Source organism: Muscardinus avellanarius (assembly GCF_963383645.1).
Source record: "Muscardinus avellanarius genome assembly, chromosome: 1".
Classification (NCBI taxonomy): Eukaryota; Metazoa; Chordata; class Mammalia; order Rodentia; family Gliridae; genus Muscardinus; species Muscardinus avellanarius.
The window spans coordinates 173,472,425-173,491,103 of NC_137786.1; the positions used below are offsets into that span (position 1 = coordinate 173,472,425).

The 18,679-nt window shown below is 44.6% G+C and overlaps 2 protein-coding genes and 1 pseudogene across 5 annotated transcripts in view; 2 read left to right on the forward strand and 1 right to left on the reverse strand.

Annotated features, from left to right (window-relative positions):
• Nucleotides 1-213: 213 nt before the first annotated feature.
• KCTD14 (potassium channel tetramerization domain containing 14) lies at nt 214-7,456 on the forward strand (the record flags this gene model as incomplete). Its single annotated transcript, XM_080689243.1, has 3 exons — nt 214-324; nt 2,238-2,255; nt 6,785-7,456. The coding sequence occupies 3 exons, from the start codon at nt 214-216 to the stop codon at nt 7,454-7,456; spliced, it is 801 nt and encodes a 266-aa protein (XP_080545369.1).
• Nucleotides 7,457-11,259: 3,803 nt separating this feature from the next.
• LOC308272974 (small ribosomal subunit protein eS24-like) lies at nt 11,260-11,625 on the reverse strand (annotated as a pseudogene). The gene has a single exon. The product of its transcript is annotated as a small ribosomal subunit protein eS24-like (transcript).
• A 5,364-nt stretch (nt 11,626-16,989) lies between these two features.
• The window catches only part of INTS4 (integrator complex subunit 4), a gene marked incomplete at both ends in the record, with an annotated part of 90,454 nt that continues 88,764 nt past the window's right edge, over nt 16,990-18,679 (forward strand). For 2 of the 3 annotated variants that reach the window (XM_080695252.1, XM_080695254.1), the window contains 2 exons: nt 16,990-17,043; nt 18,414-18,608. In XM_080695252.1, coding sequence (XP_080551378.1) covers nt 16,990-17,043; nt 18,414-18,608 — 249 coding nt within the window. The remainder of the gene's footprint in view (nt 17,044-18,413; nt 18,609-18,679) is intronic. The other variant, XM_080695253.1, reaches the window with a different exon arrangement.

Consider the following 18,679-nt stretch of genomic DNA (forward strand, 5'->3'; position numbering starts at 1 on the left):
ACAATCATACTGAAGGACGTTCCTGAGCCCTTTCCCTCTCCTGCATTCTCCTGTGGTAGAATCTCCAGGTCACAAGTCCAACATGCCCGTTAGCACTACACAGATGACTGCTGCAGCGGCAGCCACCGCGGCCCCTAGGAAACCTGGCCCCCTCCAGCACACATCTGCAGAAAGAGCAGAGGCCTCCTTCCTTTGTGCTTCCCTCTCACACCCATGAGTTTAAGCCATCACTTCCCTTTCCCCTGCGAGCTCTTGGAGGGCGGAGGCTTTGTCTTACTCATCTGCTTAGCACAAGGTCTGCAGCAGTGGGCCTTAGCTGAATGTGTGAGTCAGCAATGGAGGAAGGAGTGGAGGTGGTGTATGAAATAATCAAGGAGCTGGGCATGGTGGCGCATGCCTGTAATCCCCGCGCTTGGGAGGCTGAGACAGGAGGATCGCGTAGGTTCAAAGTCAGCCTCAGCTACTTAGTGAGGCTCTCAGCAACTTAGTGAGACCCTGTTTCTAAATAAAGTATAAAATAGGTCTGGGAGTATAGCCCGGAGGTAGAAAGCATCTGGGTTCCACCCCCATTACCAAAAAATAAAAAAATAGAAAAAAGAAATGACCAAGGGCTCGAGCTTTGGAGTGCCACAGACTGACTGTGAATGCAGAGTTCCCTTCACAGCTGGATGGCATCAGGCAACTTACTCACCAGCCTCAGCTCTCCTTTCTTCACCTGTAAAATGAATTCTGATCAGAGTGTGGGACAGTTTGTTAATGAACTTAAACATTGTGTGTAGTTAGTGGGCCGTGGCCTCCTTGTTTTTCACTGGATCCCAGGTCCCTGGCATAAAAGTAGGCATGTGTATCATTTTATTGAATGAGTAAGTGACTTTTTTGTGTGTGTGGTGCTGGGGATGGAAGTCAGTCTCTAAGTTACATCTCTAGCCTATTTATTTATTTATTTATTTATTTATTTTATTAACTGTGGTACTGGGAATTGAACCCAGGGACATACTACCTCTGAGCTACACCCCTAGCCCTATTTTATTTTTATTTTGAAAGGTCTTACTAGATTAATGGGAGTCTAACTACTTGCTGAGACTGTCCTTTTTTTTGCGGGTCTGGGGATGGAACCCAGGGGCATTCGACCTCCGAGCTACACCCGCTGCCCTATTTTTTTTTTTTAATTTTTAATTTTTAAACCGGGGCTCACTGAGTTGTAGAGGGCCTCACTAGGTAGCTGAGGCTGTCCGCGAACCGCGATCCTCTGGTCTCAGCCTCCCAAATGCTGGGATTACAAGCGTGCGCCACCACGCCCGGCTTGAGACTGTCCTTGAACCTTCCATCCTCCTGTCTTGGCCTCCCAAGTATTAGGATGTGTGAGTCCTACATTGTGCCACCATGTCCAACATTTATTTATTTGTTTGTTTGTTTATTATTTATTTATAGTGGGGACTTAACCCAGTGGCATTCTGCCTCCAAACTATATCCCCAGCCTTTTTTTTTTTTTGCGGGTCTGGGTATGGCATTTGACCTCCAAGCTATAACCCCTTCCCTATTTTTCTTTATTTTGAAACCAGGTCTCACTGAGTTGCAGAGGGCCTCACTAAGTAGCTAAGGCTGTCTGCGAACTGCGATCCTCTGGTCTCAGTCTCCCAAATGCTGGGATTACAAGCGTGCGCCACCACGCCCGGCTCTCCCCAGCCTTCTTAAATGTTTATGTTGAAACAGAGCCCTGCTAAGTTGCTGAGGGTCTCTGTGTTGCTGAGATTTATCTGGAAACTTCCATCCTCCTAGCTCAGCCTCCCAAGTACTGGGATTGCAAACATGTGCACTCACACCCAGTATGAGTGAATATTTATTTATTTATTTAGATAGTAGGAATTGAACCCATAGGTGTTCTGCCTTGGAGCTACACCCCCAGTCTGATTTTGTTTCTTATTTGGAAGCATGGTCTCCTTAGGTTGATGGGAATATCTCTAATAGCTGAGGTGGTCCTCAGACCTTTGACTCTTCTGTCTCAGCCTCCCAAGTACAGGGATTACAGGCCTGTGCCACCTTGCCTGGCTATGAGTGAATTTTAAGGAACAAAAGTTGCTCAAGAAGCCAGTTTGCAAGCGTGACAGCTGGTGAGTGACTCATGTCTAAAAGTCACCCGATGCTCATCTGTTTTGCTTGTTTGTGGTACTAAGATTGGAGCTCTGGGCCTTGTGCATGTTGGGCCTGTGTCTGTATCCATGTCCCTTTCCCCATAGGCCTGTGGGGATCTCCAGGTACCAGGGAGACTCACGGACATCCTTAGTGTTCAACCCAGGTCTGGCAGAGAGGAGGGCTTTATAAATTCCATGGGACAGCTAAACTCAATTTACACTTGCACCATTCTTGACAGGTGTGTGTGTGTGATTCCAGGGATAAAATCCTGGGACATTCTACCTCTGAGCTATACTCTCAGACCTACTTTATTTTTTATTTGGAAATAGAGTCTCGCTAAATTCCTGAGAGCCTAACTAAATTTGATGAGGCTATCCTCGAACCCGTGGTCTTCCTGTCTCAGCCTCCCAAGTACTGGGATTACAGGTATATACCACCACATCTGGCCCGCACTTTACAGTTTATAAAGCAGTTTTACACCCACTATACCTACTGTTGAAAGTCTTACAGCACTAAAGATATTCCTGTTATTATTTAAGCCACAATGGCCCTTTTTATTTTTATTTATATTTTTGGTACTGGGGTGGAAACCCAGGGTTTTTCTACCTCTGGGCTATACTCCCAGACCTATTTTATACTTTACTTGGAAACAGGGTCTCACTAAGTTGCTGAGAGCCTCACTAAGTAGCTGAGGCTGGCTTCGAACCTATGCGATTCTCCTGTCTCAGCCTTCCAAGCGCTGGGATTACAAGCGTGCGCCACCACCCGGCGGCCTTTTTTTTTTTTTTTTTTTTTAAATGCTGTACTGGGGATGGAACCCAGGGCCATTCTACCTCTGAGCTACACCTACAGCTCTATTTTTTTATTCTTTATTTTGAAACAGGGTCTCACTGAGTTGCAAAGGGCCTCACTAAGTAGTAGCTGAGGCTGTCCGCAAACTGATCCTCCTGTCTCCCGAATGCTGGAATTACAAGTATGCGCCACCTCGCTGCGCTTTAGGCCCATATTTTGAAATAACATCCATCAAAATGTTTTCGTATGAAGCTGGGCGTGGTGGCGCACGCTTGTAATCCCAGCATTCGGGAGGCTGAAACTGGAGGATCACGGTTCACAGACAGCCTCAGCTACTTAGTGAGGTATGCCGCAACTTAGTGAGACCCTGTTTCAAAATAAAGAATTAAAAATAGGTGTAGCCTGGAGGTTGAATGCCCCGGGGTTCCATCCCTAGACACGCAAAAAAAATGTTTTTTCCTATGTATATATGTACATATGTATTTGTTTATTTATTGCAGTACTAGGACCTTAAAAACCCAGGGCCTTAAAAATGCTAGGCAAATGCTCTATCACTGAGCTATAGCCCTAGTTCACAAATTCCATTTAGAAACATTTAAAAAATTTTTGGCACTGGGGCTTGAACCCAGGGGCATTCTACCTCTGAACTACACCCCCATCCTTATTTATTCTTTATTTTGAAACAGAGTCTTACTAAGTTTCAGAGGGCCTAAGTTGCTGTGGCTGGCCACAAACTTGATCCTCCTGACTCAAACTCCCAGGTACTGGGATTTATTTACTTTTTTTTTTTTTGTGTGTGTGTGTGTGTGTAGTACTGAGGGTAGAACCCTGAGCTTTTCTACCTCCTGGCTATGCTCCAGACCTATTTTGTCTTTTATTTGGAAACAGTGTCTTTCTAAGTTGCCAAGAGCCTCACTCTAGTAGCTGAGGCTGGCTTCGAACATGTGCGATCCTCCTTTCTCAGCCTCCCAAGCACTGGGATTACAAATGTACGCCACCACGCCTGGCTATTTACTTTTTATATGATATTTGAGAGTCAATTCAGGGGTATTCTACTTCTGAGCTCCCCAGCCCTATTTTGTTTTTGTCTTGAAACAGGATCTTGCTAGGTTGCTGAGTCTCACTGTCAGACTATCACTCTGACAGCCTCACTTGCTGAGGCTGTCTTCAAACCGGAGATCCTCCTGTCTCAGCTTTCTAAGGATAGGGATTACAGGTGGCTTTATCATTTTAATTTTTTTTTTATTTTTATTTTTTGCGGTTCTGGGGATGGAACACAGAGGCATTTGACCTCCAGCTACCCCCGCTGCCTAATTTTTTATTCTTTATTTTGAAACAGGGCACCACTGAGTTGCGGAGGACCTTGTTAAGTAGCTGAGGCTGTCTGCGAACCGTGATCTTCCTGTCTCAGCTTCCCAAATACTGGGATTACAAGCATGCGTCACCACGCCCGGCTTTTATATTTATTTTGAAACAGTCTAAATTGTGGACGTCTTTACCAAGTTGTTGAGGTTGGCTGGCCACCTGCAATCCTCCTGTCTCAAACTCATGCTGCAAATCTTTGGTGAGCAGGTGGCTCACCCCGTGGCAGTTCTTTTTATTTATTTATTTATTTTGGTGGTACTGGGGGTGGAACCCAGAGGCCTTCTACCTCCGGGCTGTACTCCCAGATCTATTTTTTACATTTTTTTATTTGGAAACAGGGTCTCCTAAGCCAGTGCACGCGGCTGGCTTCGAACCTGCGCGATCCTCCTGTCTCTGCCTCCCAAGCGCAGGGATTATAAGCGTGTGCCACCACGCCTTTTAAAAAATATATTTTTAGCCGGGCGTGGTGGCACACGCTTGTAATCCCCGCACTTGGGGGGCGGAGACAGGAGGATCGTGCATGGTTCGAAGCCAGCCATGCTGGCTTAGGAGACCCTGTTTCCAAATAAAAATATAAAATAGGTCTGGGAGTGTAGCCCGGAGGTAGAAGGGCTTCCAGGAACCCCAGTACCACCAAAAAAAAAAAAAAAGTAAAAAAAAAATATATATATATATTTTTTAATTTGGTGTGTGTGTGTGTGTGTGTTACTGGGGATTGAATCTAGGGGTATTTCACCTCCGAGCTGTATCCCTAGCCCGATCATTTATTCTTTATTTGGAAAAGGGTTTCACTAAGTTGTAGAGGGCCTCACTAAGTAGCTGAGGCTGGCTGTGACCCCGTGATCTTCCTGTCTCAGCCTCCCAAGTACTGGAATTAAAAGTGTGCACCACCACAACCGGCTTTTATTTCCTTTTAATTTGGAAACAGGATATCTCCAAGTTGCTGAGACCCTCTCTAAATTCCTAAGGCTTGCTTAGAACCTGTGATCTTCCTGTCTCAGCCTCCCAAGTACTGAGATTACAGGTGTGCACCTCCATGCCCAGCAAACCCAGTTTTATTTATTTATTTGTTTATTTATTGCAGTACTGGGGATGGAAACGGGCATTCTATCTCTGAGCTACATCCCCAGCCCTATTTTTTTATTCTTTATTTTGAAACAAGGTCTCACTGAGTTGCAAAGGGCCTAAGTAGCTGAGGCTGTGATCCTCCTGTCTCAGCCACCCAAATGATGAGATTATATATATTATGGCACACCATAAATATATATTTATTTATTTATACTGGGGATGGAATCAAGGGGCATTCTACCTCCGAGCTACACCCCCAGTCCTATTTTTCAGTCTTTTCATTTATTATTATTTTATTATCATTTTTGTGTGGTACTGGGGGTTGAACCCAGGGGCTTTTCTACCTCTGGGCTATACTCCCAGACCTAGTTTATAGTTTATTTGGAAACAGGGTCTCACTAAGTTGTCGAGAACCTCACTAAGTAGCTGAGGCTGGCTTAGAACGTGTGCGATGCTCCTGTCTCAGCCTCCCAAGTGCTGGGATTACAAGCGTGCGCCACCACGCCTGGCTCAGTCTTTTTATTTTTGAAACAGGGTCTCACTGAGTTGAGAAGGGCCTCGCTAAGTAGCTGAGGCTGTCCATAAACCACAATCCTCCTGTTTCAGCTTCTCAAATGCTGGGATTACAAGCGTATACCACCACATCTGGCCCTTTTTATTATTTTATTGTGAAACAGGGCCTTGCTAAGTTGCTGAAGGTCTCAATAAATTATTGAGGCTGGCCTCAAACCTTCAATCCGCCTGTCTCAGCTTCCCAAATACTGGGATTACAATCATACACCACTAAGCCCACCCCATGGCCCTTCTTTTTAAAAATATACTTAGATATGAGCATCTCAGGTTGGGAACTCCAGACTTAACAGCTGCATATCCCTGTTTGATAGATGAGGAAACTGAGACCCAGAGAGTGGGAGAGGTTTGGAAATCTTATTGCTGGGACTTCCGTAGCAGCTTCCACTCAAACGTTCTGGGATCTCAATGGGAAAGTTAATGCTTGAATGGGCACTCTTGTATCAAATTGAACTATTTTATCTCCTCAAAATGTCCACCCTCAGCCAGGCATGGTGGCGCATGCTTATAATCCCAGCATTTGGGAGGCTGAGACAGGAGGATCCGGGTTCGCAAGCTAGCCTCAGCTACTTAGGTCCTTTGCAACTCAGTGAGACCTTGTTTCAAAATAAAGAATAAAAAATAAGGCTGGGGGTGTAGCTTGGAGGTAGAATGCCCCTTGGTTCCATCCCCTGTACCCCCCCCCCGACACACACAAAGTCCATCCTCTGGAGGTATACAGCATAAATATAATGCCCTTTGGGATCCTGGCCCTTCCAAAGGCTACAGCCCCAGGTTAAGGCTGCAGGTTTTGTGCTACTAAGTCAGAGCTTCCTAGTAGAAGTGCTGTTGATTTACTGTGCCATTCTGCTTCCAGGTATCTACCGTTGTGGAGCTGAATGTTGGGGGCCACATCTTCACCACCACCTTGGGCACCCTAAAAAAAATCCCAGGCTCAAAGCTCTCCGAGATGTTCTCAGGCTCAGCCCCAGCCTGCACTGACAGGCAGGGCCGCTTCTTCATCGATCGCCCGGGCACCTATTTCAGCCTCATTCTGGAATACCTGCGCAGTGGGGAGGTGCCCAAGACGTACATCCCTGAGGTGTACCAGGAGGCCCGGTTCTATGAAATCCAGCCTTTGATCAAGCTCTTGGAGGATACACCACAAATCTTTGGGGAGCAGGTGGCTCGGAAGCAGTTCTTACTAAAAGTGCCAGCCTACTATGAGAACCTGGAGCTCCTGCTGCGTCTGGCCCGGGCCGAGGCAGTGGCAGTTCGTACTTCAAGTGTGTTGGTATGTGTAATGTACAGTGAGGAGCAGGCTGCCTGGTGCGCTGAGGCCCTGTGGAAGTTGGAGGTCGTAAAACAGCCGGTTGTCAAGTTTGGGCCCTGGAAGGAGGGCCCATCTATCAGTGACTTCCTGTATTGCTTGGAATCGGATATAAAGGCCCAGGGGTACCAGGCAACCCGGATGAGGTACTATCCTGAGAGTTCATACGGGTCCAAGACCAATGATTTATTTTATGAATTTACCTTTAGATGGTGGTGATCGCCAAACAATTTGAATATTGACTGGTGGAGCTCACGAAATTAAAAGTTGCCATCAAAACCATGTTACTTTTATTGTTTTATTTTATTTACTTTATGATGTGGTATTCTACCTCAGAACCACATCCCCATACCCTTTTAGTTTTTAATTTGAAATAGGATCTTTCTAGATTGCTGAGGCTGGTCTCCAACCTGGGATCCCCCTGTCTCAGATTCCCAAGTACTGGAATTAGCGGCATGGGCCACCATGTTCGACTATCTTTCTTCTTCTTCTTTTTTTTTAAATTTTGAAATAGGATCTTGCTAGGTTGCTGAGAGTCATGCTACATTGCTGAACCTGTCCTTGAACCTACGATTTTCCTGTCTCAGCCTCCCAAGGACTAGGATTACAGGAGTGTATCACCACACTCAGCCAGCTATCTTCTTTTTACTTAAAAAACAAACATCAGTCCAGGTAAGGGGGCACATGGCTGCCATCCTAGTACTACACAGGGTGAGACAGGAGGATCACAGGTTCCAAACCAGACTCAGCAATTTAACAAGACCCTTCTGCAACTTACTGAGATCTGTTTTAATATAAAAATAAAGTGCTGGGGGAGGGTAACTTGAAAGTAGAATTCCCGTGGGCTCAATATTTAGTAATCAAACTAAACACAAACAATCAAACAAAAACCACAAGGTTGTTTGTTTGTTTGTTTGCGGTACTAAGGATGGATTCCAGGGGCTTTCGACCTCTGGGCTACACTTCCAGACCTATTTCATATTTTATTTGGAAACAGAGTCTCACTAAGTAGCTGAGGCTGGCTTCGAACCTGCGCGATCCTCCTGTCTCTGCCTCCCAAGCACTGGGATTACAACCATGTGCAACCACACCCGACCCAAACAAAAACCATAAGTTTGGCTTAGAAGTTTGTTCAATAACGATATAAATTATATTTCAACAATAAATTGGCAGGAGATGCATGATGACAACAGGAAAATGTAGGATACCATGAAAGTAGTATGACCTAAAGATATACTCTACCCAGCCTCAGCTTGTAATGCAGTCTATCCAGCCCAAGAGCTGTGCCCCCATGAGAAAGATGCTATAGTAGGAGCTTCCTAGATCCTCTTACCAGAGGCTATGAGTATTAGCTGCAGAAGCCCTCACAACTGTTTTTGTTTTCACCCCAGTACTGGGGATTGAACATTCTATTTCCAGGTTAAACCTCTAGCTCTATTTTTTATCTTTTTTTACTTTAGTACTGGGGATTGAACCCAGAGGCCTTCTAGCTCCAAGCTATACCCTGAGCCCTGTTTCTTATTCTTTTTTTTTTTTTTGGTGATACTGGGGTTCCTGGAAGCCCTTCTACTTCTGGGCTACACTCCCAGACCTATTTTATATACATATACATACATATATTTATTTTTTAATTTGGAAACAGGGTCTCTTAAATCAGCATGGCTGGCTTCGAAACTGCGCACGCAATTCTCCTGTGTCTGCTTCCCAAGTGTGGGGATTACAAGTGTGTGCCACCACACCCGGCTCTTATTCTTTATTTTGAAACAGGGTCTCACTGAGTTGCAAAGGGCCTCACTAAGGAGCGGAGGCTGTCTGCAAATCGCAATCCTCCTCTCTTAGCCTCAAAAATACTGAGATTACAAGCTTGTGCCACCACTCCCAGCTATTGATACACTCTTAATTTATCTGTGTGTGTTTGTGTGTGCGTGCATGTGTGTGTGTGTGTGTGTGTGTTCTGTGCTCATGATATTAAGGATGGAACCAGGGGCATTCTGCTTCTGAGCTACAAATCCAGCCAAATTTTTTATTTTATTCTGAGATAGAATCTCACTAAGTTGTGGAAGGCCTCACTAAATTACTGAGGCTGTCCTCAAACCTGTGATTCTCCTGTCTCATCCTCCCCAGTATTGGGATTATGGGTGTGCACCACATCAGCTGTACTCTTTTTATTTTTATTTGTGTGTGTGTGTGTGTGTGTGTGTGCGCGCTAGAAGTTAAACCCAGAGGCATTCTACCTCTGTGCTACATCCCAGCCTATTTTATTTGTTTGTTTGTTTGTTTGTTTATTTATTGGTGGTGCTAGGGGTGGAACCCAAAGGCTTTCTACTTCTGGGCCATATTCCCAGACCTATTTTATATTTTATTTGGAAACAGGCTCTCACTAAGTTGATGAGGTTCACCTTAAGTTGCTGAGGGTTATCTTGAACTTGTCATCTTCCTATCTCAACCTCCCAAGTACTGGTGTTATAGGCATGGTCTTTGTTTGTTTGAAACTGGGTCTCACTAAGTTTCAGAGGGCCTCCCTAAGTAGCTGAGACTGGCTGCAAACCTGCAATCCTCCTGTCTCAGCCTCCCAAGTACTGTAATTACAATCATGTGCCACCATGCCCAGCTAGATGATGATGTTTTAAACTGCTCTTTAGCCAGGTGTGGTGGTGCATGCTTGTAATCCCAGTACTTGGGAGGCTGAGACAGGAGGATCATGCAGGTTCGAAGCCAGCCTCAGCTACTTAGTGAGGCTCTCGCAACTTAGTGAGACCCTGTTTCCAAATAAAGTATAAAATAGGTCTGGGGTGTAGCCCGGAGATAGAGGCCTCTGGGTTCCATCCCCAGGACCACAATAAACAAACTGCTTTTTTTTTTTTTTTTGAGTAGTTTGCTATTCAGAAAAAGATAGCTAATATCCTTCCTTTTATAGGACTTTCCCAGAAGTCTCTTACCCAACGACATCTGCTTACATTCTGGTGAGCCAGAACCGTGAGGCAGCCACACCTATTTGTGATATGTCAGAGAGACTTGCTCTATTTAGAAAGTAACTGAATAAAGGCATTTGACACATGTGGTGGCACACACCTGTCATCATGGTACTTGGAAGGCTGAGATAGGAGGTAAGTTCGAGGCCAGTTTTAGCATCTTAGCAAGACCCTGTTTCCAAACAAAAAAATGAAAAAGGCTGAGGGTGTATATGAGGGCTGGAGGTAGAATATCCTTGGGTTCAATCCCCAGTAAAACACACACACACTCACACCCCAAAGTTGGAAGGAATGGTATATATAAAGAGAATGTATAATAAATATTCTTAGGGATTTCCCTTGTTGGCCAAGATAAAATAATTGGCATGAGATTTATCCTACTTCAATGGAATAACTGGGAAAAATATAAAACAATAGAACCTACACAAGTTTTTTTTTTATCCCATTATAATGTATAAATACAATGCACCAATAAAAAAATTAAAAAAATAAAAATAAGCCGGGCATGGTGGTGCACGCTTGTAATCCCAGCATTCGGGAGGCTGAGACCTGGAGGATCGCGGTTCGCGGGCAGCCTCAGCTACTTAGTGAGGCCCTCTGCAACTCAGACCCAGTTTCAAAATAAAGAATAAAGAAAAGATAGGGCAGGGGGTGTAGCTCGGAGGTTGAATGCCCCTGGGTTCCATCCCCAAACCCGCAAAAAATAAATAAATAAAAATAAAAATAAATAAAAACAATAGGGATTAGCACAATACACATTAGGCAACTAAACAAAGAATTCTCAGATATAGGAAGCAAAAGACATGCATCCTATATGAAATGGAACCCAGGGTCTCATACATGTTAGGTGAGCACTGTACCACTGAGCTACACCCCCACTCCTACCAAAATTTAAAAACGAGTAATGAAAGAATTAAACTGTTAAATTACTGGGATTACAAGCATGTGCCACCATGCCGGGCTTATTTTTTTATTTTTGCAATTTTTACAGTTTATTCATCCTCGTTAAAAATTTGCATAGTTACTGCAGATAAAGTCATTTCAAGATCTTTACTCCTTCAGCTTTTTGCCAGCACCAACATTGGCCTCTGCAGTCACCCTGACTTTCTTCATCCTGTTCTTGTGTTCCTTTCACTGTTTTCTTGAGGTCTTCCTAACAGACCATGTCTTGCCAGTCTGTTTGGGTTCATTTTTCTTTGTGCACTCCAAGGAATCATAAATCATGCCAAAGCCAGTTTTCTGGCCACCACCAAAATGGGTCCTAAATCCAAATACAAAGATTACATCTGGTGTTATCTTGTACATTTTGACAAATTTTTCCCAAAATTTTGCCTTAGATACTGTTGCCTTCCCAGGATAAAGGACATCAATGACCATTTGTTTCCTCTGAAATAGGCAGTTGGTCATCAATTTCCTGGTCCGGGTGTTTACTTTGTTACTCATGATGGTGGCAAAACCACAGAAAGGCAGGGAGGAAAAGAGTTATTTATTATTATTATTTTATTTTATTTTTTTGGTGGTACTGGGGGTGGAACCCAGAGGCTTTTTACCTCTGGGCTATACTCCCATACCTTTTTTTTTAATATTTTATTTAGAAACAGGGTCTCTCTAAGTTGCTGAAAGCCTCACTAAGTAGCTGAGGCTGGCTTCGAACCCGTGTGATCCTCCTGTCTCAGCCTCCCAAGCGCTATTTTATTTTTTTGGTGGTACTGGGGTTCCTGGAAACGCTTCTACCTCCAGGCTACTCTCCCAGACCTATTTTTATACTTTTTAAAATTTGGAAACAGGGTCTCTTAAGCCAGCGCGATTGGCTTCAAACCTGCGTGATCCTCCTGTCTCTGCCTCCCAAGAGCAGGGATTACAAGCGTGCGCCACCACGCCCAGCAAGAGTTATTTTTTATATTGAATCAAGTCACTAGGATGCTGAAAGCCTCACGAAATAAATGAGGCTGGCCTAGAACTTTAGATCCTCCTGTTTCACCCTGCCAAGTACTGGGATTACAGGTATGTACTACCACGCCCAATTCATTTGAAGGATGACAGGCAAAGATGCCATCACCTGTAGAAAAGTGTTGGGAGTGTAGCTCAGAGTAGAATGTCCATGGGTCCAATCTCCAGTGTTGCAACACACACACACACACACACACACACACACACACTGAGGATGTAGCTCCAAGGTAGAATGTCCAGTACCACAACAACAACAGCAATAACAAAAATGAAAGTGGAAGAAAGACTGAACTTTAAACAGGAATACAAAAGATATAAAAGTTCTAAATTGAACTTCTAAAGATAAAAACTACAGCAGGTGTGGGAGCGCACACCTGTACTTTGCAGGTTGAGACGGGAGGGTCTCAGGTTTGAGACAAGCCTTGACAATTTAGAAAAGCCCTCAGCAATATAGCAAGACCTTAGTTCAAAAAACAACCCAAGCTGGGCGTAGTGGTGCATGCTTGTAATCCCAGCACTTCAGAGGCTGAGACAGGAGGATTGTGCAGGTCCGAAGCCAGCCTCAGCTACTTAGTGAGGCTCTCAGCAACTTAGTGAGACCCTGTTGCCAAATAAAATATAAAAGCCCCTGGGTTCCACCCCCAGTACCACAAAAACAAAACAACCCAAGCCGGGCATGGTGGCACAAGTTTGTAATCCCAGCATTCAGGAGGCAGAGACTGGAGGATTGCAGTTCACGCGGACAGCCTCAGCTACTTAGCAAGGCTCTTTGCAACTCAGTGAGACCCTGTTACAAAAAATAAACACGCCGGCATGGTGGTGCATGCTTGTAATCCCAGTACTTGAGAAGCTAAGACAAGAGGATCTGAGTTTGCGGACAGCTTTAGCTACTTAGTGAGGCCCTTTGCAAGTCAGTGAGACCCTGTTTAAAAATAGAGAATAAAAAATAGGTCTGGGGCATAGCTTGGAGGTAGAATGCTCCTGGGTTCTAACTCCAGTACTGCCAAAATACATAAATAAATGAAGCAAATAAAATAAAAAACTAACCCGGGCATGGTGGCATAACTTTGTAATCCTAGCATTTGGGAGGCTGAGACTGGAGGATTGCGGTTTGTGGACAGCCTCAGCTACTTAGGCCTGCTGCAACAACTTATTGAGATTGTTTCAAAATTTAAAAAAAATATAGGGCAGGGGGTGTAGTTCAGAGGTCAAATGCCCCTGGGTTTCATTCCCAGACACCACACATACACACACACACACACACACACACACACACACACAAAACCCAAACCCAGCTGTGGTGGCACACACTTGTATTCCCAGTATTTGGGAGGCTGAGAAAGGAGGATATCAGGTTCTCAGCCAGCCTTAGCAATTTAGTGAAGCCATCTGCAACTTCGTGAGATCCTGTTTCAAAATAAAAAATAAAAAGGGCTGGGAGTGTAGCTTGGAGGTAAAAATGCCCCTTGGCTTAATCCCCAGCAACACACACACACACACACACACACACACACACACACACACACACACACAGACTAGGGATGCAGAATGCCCTGGGGTTCAATATCTAGTGTAACGGTTTGTGATGTCACCGTGGGTTCTTGTTCTTAGCTAGTTTAGAAAAAATAGCCAGAACTACACTGCTGCATGCTTAAGCAAAGTTTTATTATTACAAAGGTAGAAAAAAAGAGAACAATCAAAGCAGTATGTAGAGGAATGCAATGGAGTGCCTTGAAAGTAAGACACTGAAGTCTTTGGATGCATGTATTTAAAAATTTTTTGTGTGTGATACTGGGGATGGAACCCAGGGGCATTATACCTCTGAGCCACACCCCCACCCTATTTTTGAAACACGGTCTCACTGAGTTGTGAAGGGCCTCCCTAAGTAGCTGAGGCTATCTGCAAACCGTGATCCTCTGGTCTCCACCTCCCGAATGCTGGGATTACAAGCATGCACCACCGCGCCCGGTTTGAATGCATACTTTTTTTTTGGTGGTACTGGGGTTCCTGGAAGCCCTTCTACCTCCGGGCTACACTCCCAGACATATGTTTTTATTTGGAAACAGGGTCTTCTAAGCCAGCGCACGCGACTGGCTTCGAACCTCGCGATCCTCCTGTCTCCGCCTCCCAAACGCGGGGATTACAAGCGTGCGCCACCACGCCCGGCTGAATGCATACATTTTTAAAAATAAGAATCCATTATCTCTCTTCTCCCATCCTGCTTAGCCAGTAATTTCCCTTTCCTCCTCAGTGCAGGTGCAGGCCTGCCAATCATCTCTGCAGTGTAAGCCTTTTTTGTTAGATCACTGATCAAAATGTGTTGCTTGGTTAGCAAGGTCAGGGGCTACATGTTTATGCCTGCTTTGAAGTTCAAAGCATGTTTCGCCCACCTGAGTCCTTGGTAAGTTCTCAGCCTTTTTCTCTCTATATATATGCTAGAAATTATTGATTTCTTATTTTGTGTGTGGTACTGGGGATGGATCCTAGGGGTATTCAACCCCAACATATACCCCCAGGCCTATTTTTATTCTCTATTTTGAAACAGGGTCTCACTAAGTTGAGGAGAGAGGGCCTAAATTGCTAAGGCTGGCCGAGAATCTTCAATCCTCCTGCCTCAGCCTCTCAAGTACTGAAATTACAAACATGTGCCACCATGCCCAGCTAGAAGTTATTTATTACATTGAAAAGTTGTTTTATAGTGAAAGAAAAGGAAGACAGGAATATAGCCCTTTAAAGTATGGAGACTTTGGGCTATTACTCTTTTGTGTAATTAGTAATTAATATTAGGTTCTTTAACTTTAGTCTAATATATATATAATTCCTTTATATAATTCTCTCTATAATTCTATATAATTCTCTTTCTTTTCTCTTTTCTTTCTTTTTTTGGTGGTACTGGGGTTCCTTCTACCTCCGGGCTACACTCTCAGACCTATTTTATATTTTTATTTGGAAACAGGGTCTCTTAAGCCAGCAAGGGTGGCTTCGAACCTGAGCGACCCTCCTGTCTCTGCCTCCCAAGTGTGGGGATTACAAGCGTGCGACCTGCTCTTCCTCCTCCTCCTCCTCCTCCTCCTCCTCCTCCTCCTCCTCCTCCTCCTCCTCCGTCTCCTCCTCCTTCTCCTCCTCCTTTGTAATGGAACCCAGGGGCCTTCTACCTCTGAGATATACATACCCCTTCTCTATTTTTTATTCTTTATTTTGAAACAAAGTCCAAGTTGCAGAGGGCCTAAGTAGTTGAGACTGGCTGTGAACCTGGGATACCTCTGTCTCAGCCTCCTAAGTATGACTATTACAAACATGCACCACCAAGCCCAGCTTATATAGTTCTTTTACTAAGTGTAGGTGTTTGTGTTTTAACATTCCATGTTCACCTGGGCTAAAAGCCAACTTTTAGCTGATCAAGGTCAATCCTGGATGCAGCTCTTGACTGATAGCTTAGAGGCAAAGAAAAGGATTTTATTGTTCTGCCTAAGTATAAAACCTTGTTCTTATTAGCAATTAATACAGCTCTTATTAACATCAATTCAGGCTCAATCTCCATCACCTAGAACTACAAAAATAAGGACATTACTAGTCTAGATAAATAAATACACACACACACACACACACACACACACGATAGGGACTATAAAAGAAGACACTGCTTGCTGCTTTATTTTGCTTTGGACCAAAAACTGCTGAGAACCTAAGAAATTTAAAAAAAAATTTTTTTCGTGTGTGGTAATGAGGATTGATGGGGATTAAGATTAATTTCTTTTGAAAGGCTCCCGTAAGGCACCCTGAGAATATTAGGTTTGTTTGAACCACATTCTTTCATCCAGCACATTTAGGTTATCCTCAAACAATAATTCAGTGTCTGTCTTCCAAATTGGACTGTAGGACCTTTTTTTTTTTTTTGGTGGTACTGGGGTTCCTGGAAGCCCTTCTTCCTCCGGGCTACACTCCCAGACCTATTTTATATATTTTTTGAAACAGGGTCTCTTAAGCCAGCACGGCTGGCTTCGAACCTGCGCGACCCTCCTTGTCCCCGCCTCCCAAGCGCGGGGATTACAAGCGTGCGCCACCACGCCCGGCTGAGAACAAAGATATTTTTTATTCCCTCTTGTGTCTTCTGTACCCAGAACCTCTCGTTTTTAAACACCCCACATTAACTGTTGAAAAAAACCGAAACAATAAATAGCTTAAATTTCACGTAGGCTGCAAATCCTGAGCATGAATTTATTGACACAGGTGTACACACTTTAGTCTGTAACTTGTTAGCATGATTGCATCCCATCGCCACCATCTTTGTAAGGTTAGGCATTTTCAGCGAATTTATAACTGAGACCACTAGCCTGAAGCTTTCTGGTATGCTTTTTGAACCAGAGCTATCAGAGGAGGTACTGATTCCTTAAAGGATGGGTAACTTTTGAATCCGTGGTGTGGAGGGAGCAGGAAAAGATCCGGCAGGGGAGAGAGGGCTGGTGCTTAGCTGGAGCTAAGGGCAAAACTTCCAGCCAGCAAAAGACGATGGGAAGGTCAGATCGGGCTCCTTCCATCACTCGCGTCTCTAGCACTGACACAGCTCCACGTTTTCCCTCTAGCTCCGGATGATCACCTCGCCTCTCTCCGGATCTTCCTCCCTCCGTCACTCCCGTTGGAGGACGCGCCGCCTCCCGACTGCGCTCGGAGGTTGCCAGATCGACGCGCCCAGCGGCCGGAAGCGGCCTCTCTTTCCCGACACCCCGCTGCCTTGTGGGATAGCGGCGGCTTCCTCGGGCGCGCATGCGCCCCACGGCTCTCCGGCTCTCCCTAGGCGTGTACGGAAGCCGAGAGGGCCCGCGCGCAGCCATGGCGGCGCACCTGAAAAAGCGAGTGTACGAAGAGTTCACTAAAGTGGTTCAGGTAAGCTCCTGCAGGAAAGGTCCCAGGATCCGTCGGGGAAAGAGAAGTGTGTCCAGACCTCAGGAGCTTTGCCAGGACAGACGCCATCGATTGTGTCGACTGCTAACTCTCTGACATTGCTTCCCTGAGACTGCACATTAGTGGGCGTGTTAGATTAAGCAGCTATTAAGTTGACTTTTTTTAATTTAGAAGAAACAAATAGCGCTTTGCAATTTGCAGAACTGTCGTATCCCTCATCTGATTTTGTGCCCTTACACAACTATGCTAGATCAGGTTACATTTGCACGCTTGTTTTTACAGATGTGGACACTGAGGCAGCTGCAGCCGACCCCAGTCGCAGAGCCCTTCCCTGCTGCTGCTCCCCAAACTCCAGGGACAAGCGGTCGGGGTTCAAAGGGTCCTTGGTGGTAGGGCTCTTCATTGTTGCAACAGCTCACCGACGAAGGAGTGCAATGATTTTCTCCCTTGAAGTTGTTCAAAGACTTTTTTTTGGGGGGTATGATACTGGTGATTGAACCCAGAGGCAGTCTACCTTTGAGCTACATCCCAAACTGATTTTCCTTTCTTGTTTTTTTTTCTTCTTTTTCTTATGGCACTAGGGATTGAACCCAGGGGCATTCTACCTTTGAGCAGTAGGGATTGAACCCAGAATTATACCCCCCAAGTTATACCCTAAATCCAATTTTATTTCTTATTTGGAAAGTTACCTGTTTTGATCTTTTGATCTTTCTTTTCTAATAAAGAATGGGGTAAAGCTGGGCATGATGGCACACACCTGTAATCCCAGTACTTGGGAGGCTGAGACAGGAGATTTCCAGGTTAGAGGCCAGCTTCAGGTACCACACGCTTGTAATCCCAACATTTGGGAGGCTGAGACAGAAGAACTGCCATTTGAGGACAGCATTAGTTACTTAGTGAAGCCCTTTGCAACTCAGTGAGACCCTTTTTCAAAATAAAGAATAAAAAATAGGGCTGGGCGTGTAGCTCAGAGGTAGAATGTCCCTAGGTTCTACACCCAATACCACAAAAAAAGAGAAAAAATGGGTTAGATCTTTTATGTGGCCTCTTAACCCTAAATATACAATAATCCTCAGAGATAGGTATAACAAAATGTTAGCATACTGATTTTACAGAGAAACCAAGATATACAGAAATTCAGTGACGTACTGAAAGTTGTAGAAGCTTGTGAAAGGCAAAATTGTGACTCTAATCCAGTGCCTTCATTATGTAGTTTATAATATTGTTATTCTTCAGTCTAGGTTTATTAGCTAAATATGTTATTTGGTATAAGTGAAAATGATTTCCATCAAATGAGGCAGTTAAGTTTGTATACTACCATACTAGGTCTAATCTGCTCTGTCTTCTTACAGCAACAACAGGAGGAAATCGCTACAAAGAAACTTCGACTTACAAAACCAAGCAAATCTGCCGCGCTCCACATAGACTTGTGTAAAGCTTCATCCCCAGCAGATGCTTTGCAGTACCTACTCCAGTTTGCCCGAAAGCCTGTTGAAGCAGAAAGCGTGGAGGGAGTAGTCAGGATTCTCTTGGAACATTACTACAAGGTAAGAAGATCTTGAGATGAACAGCGGCTAAAGTGGTTTATGTGTAAGAATAGTTTGATGTCTGCAGAATG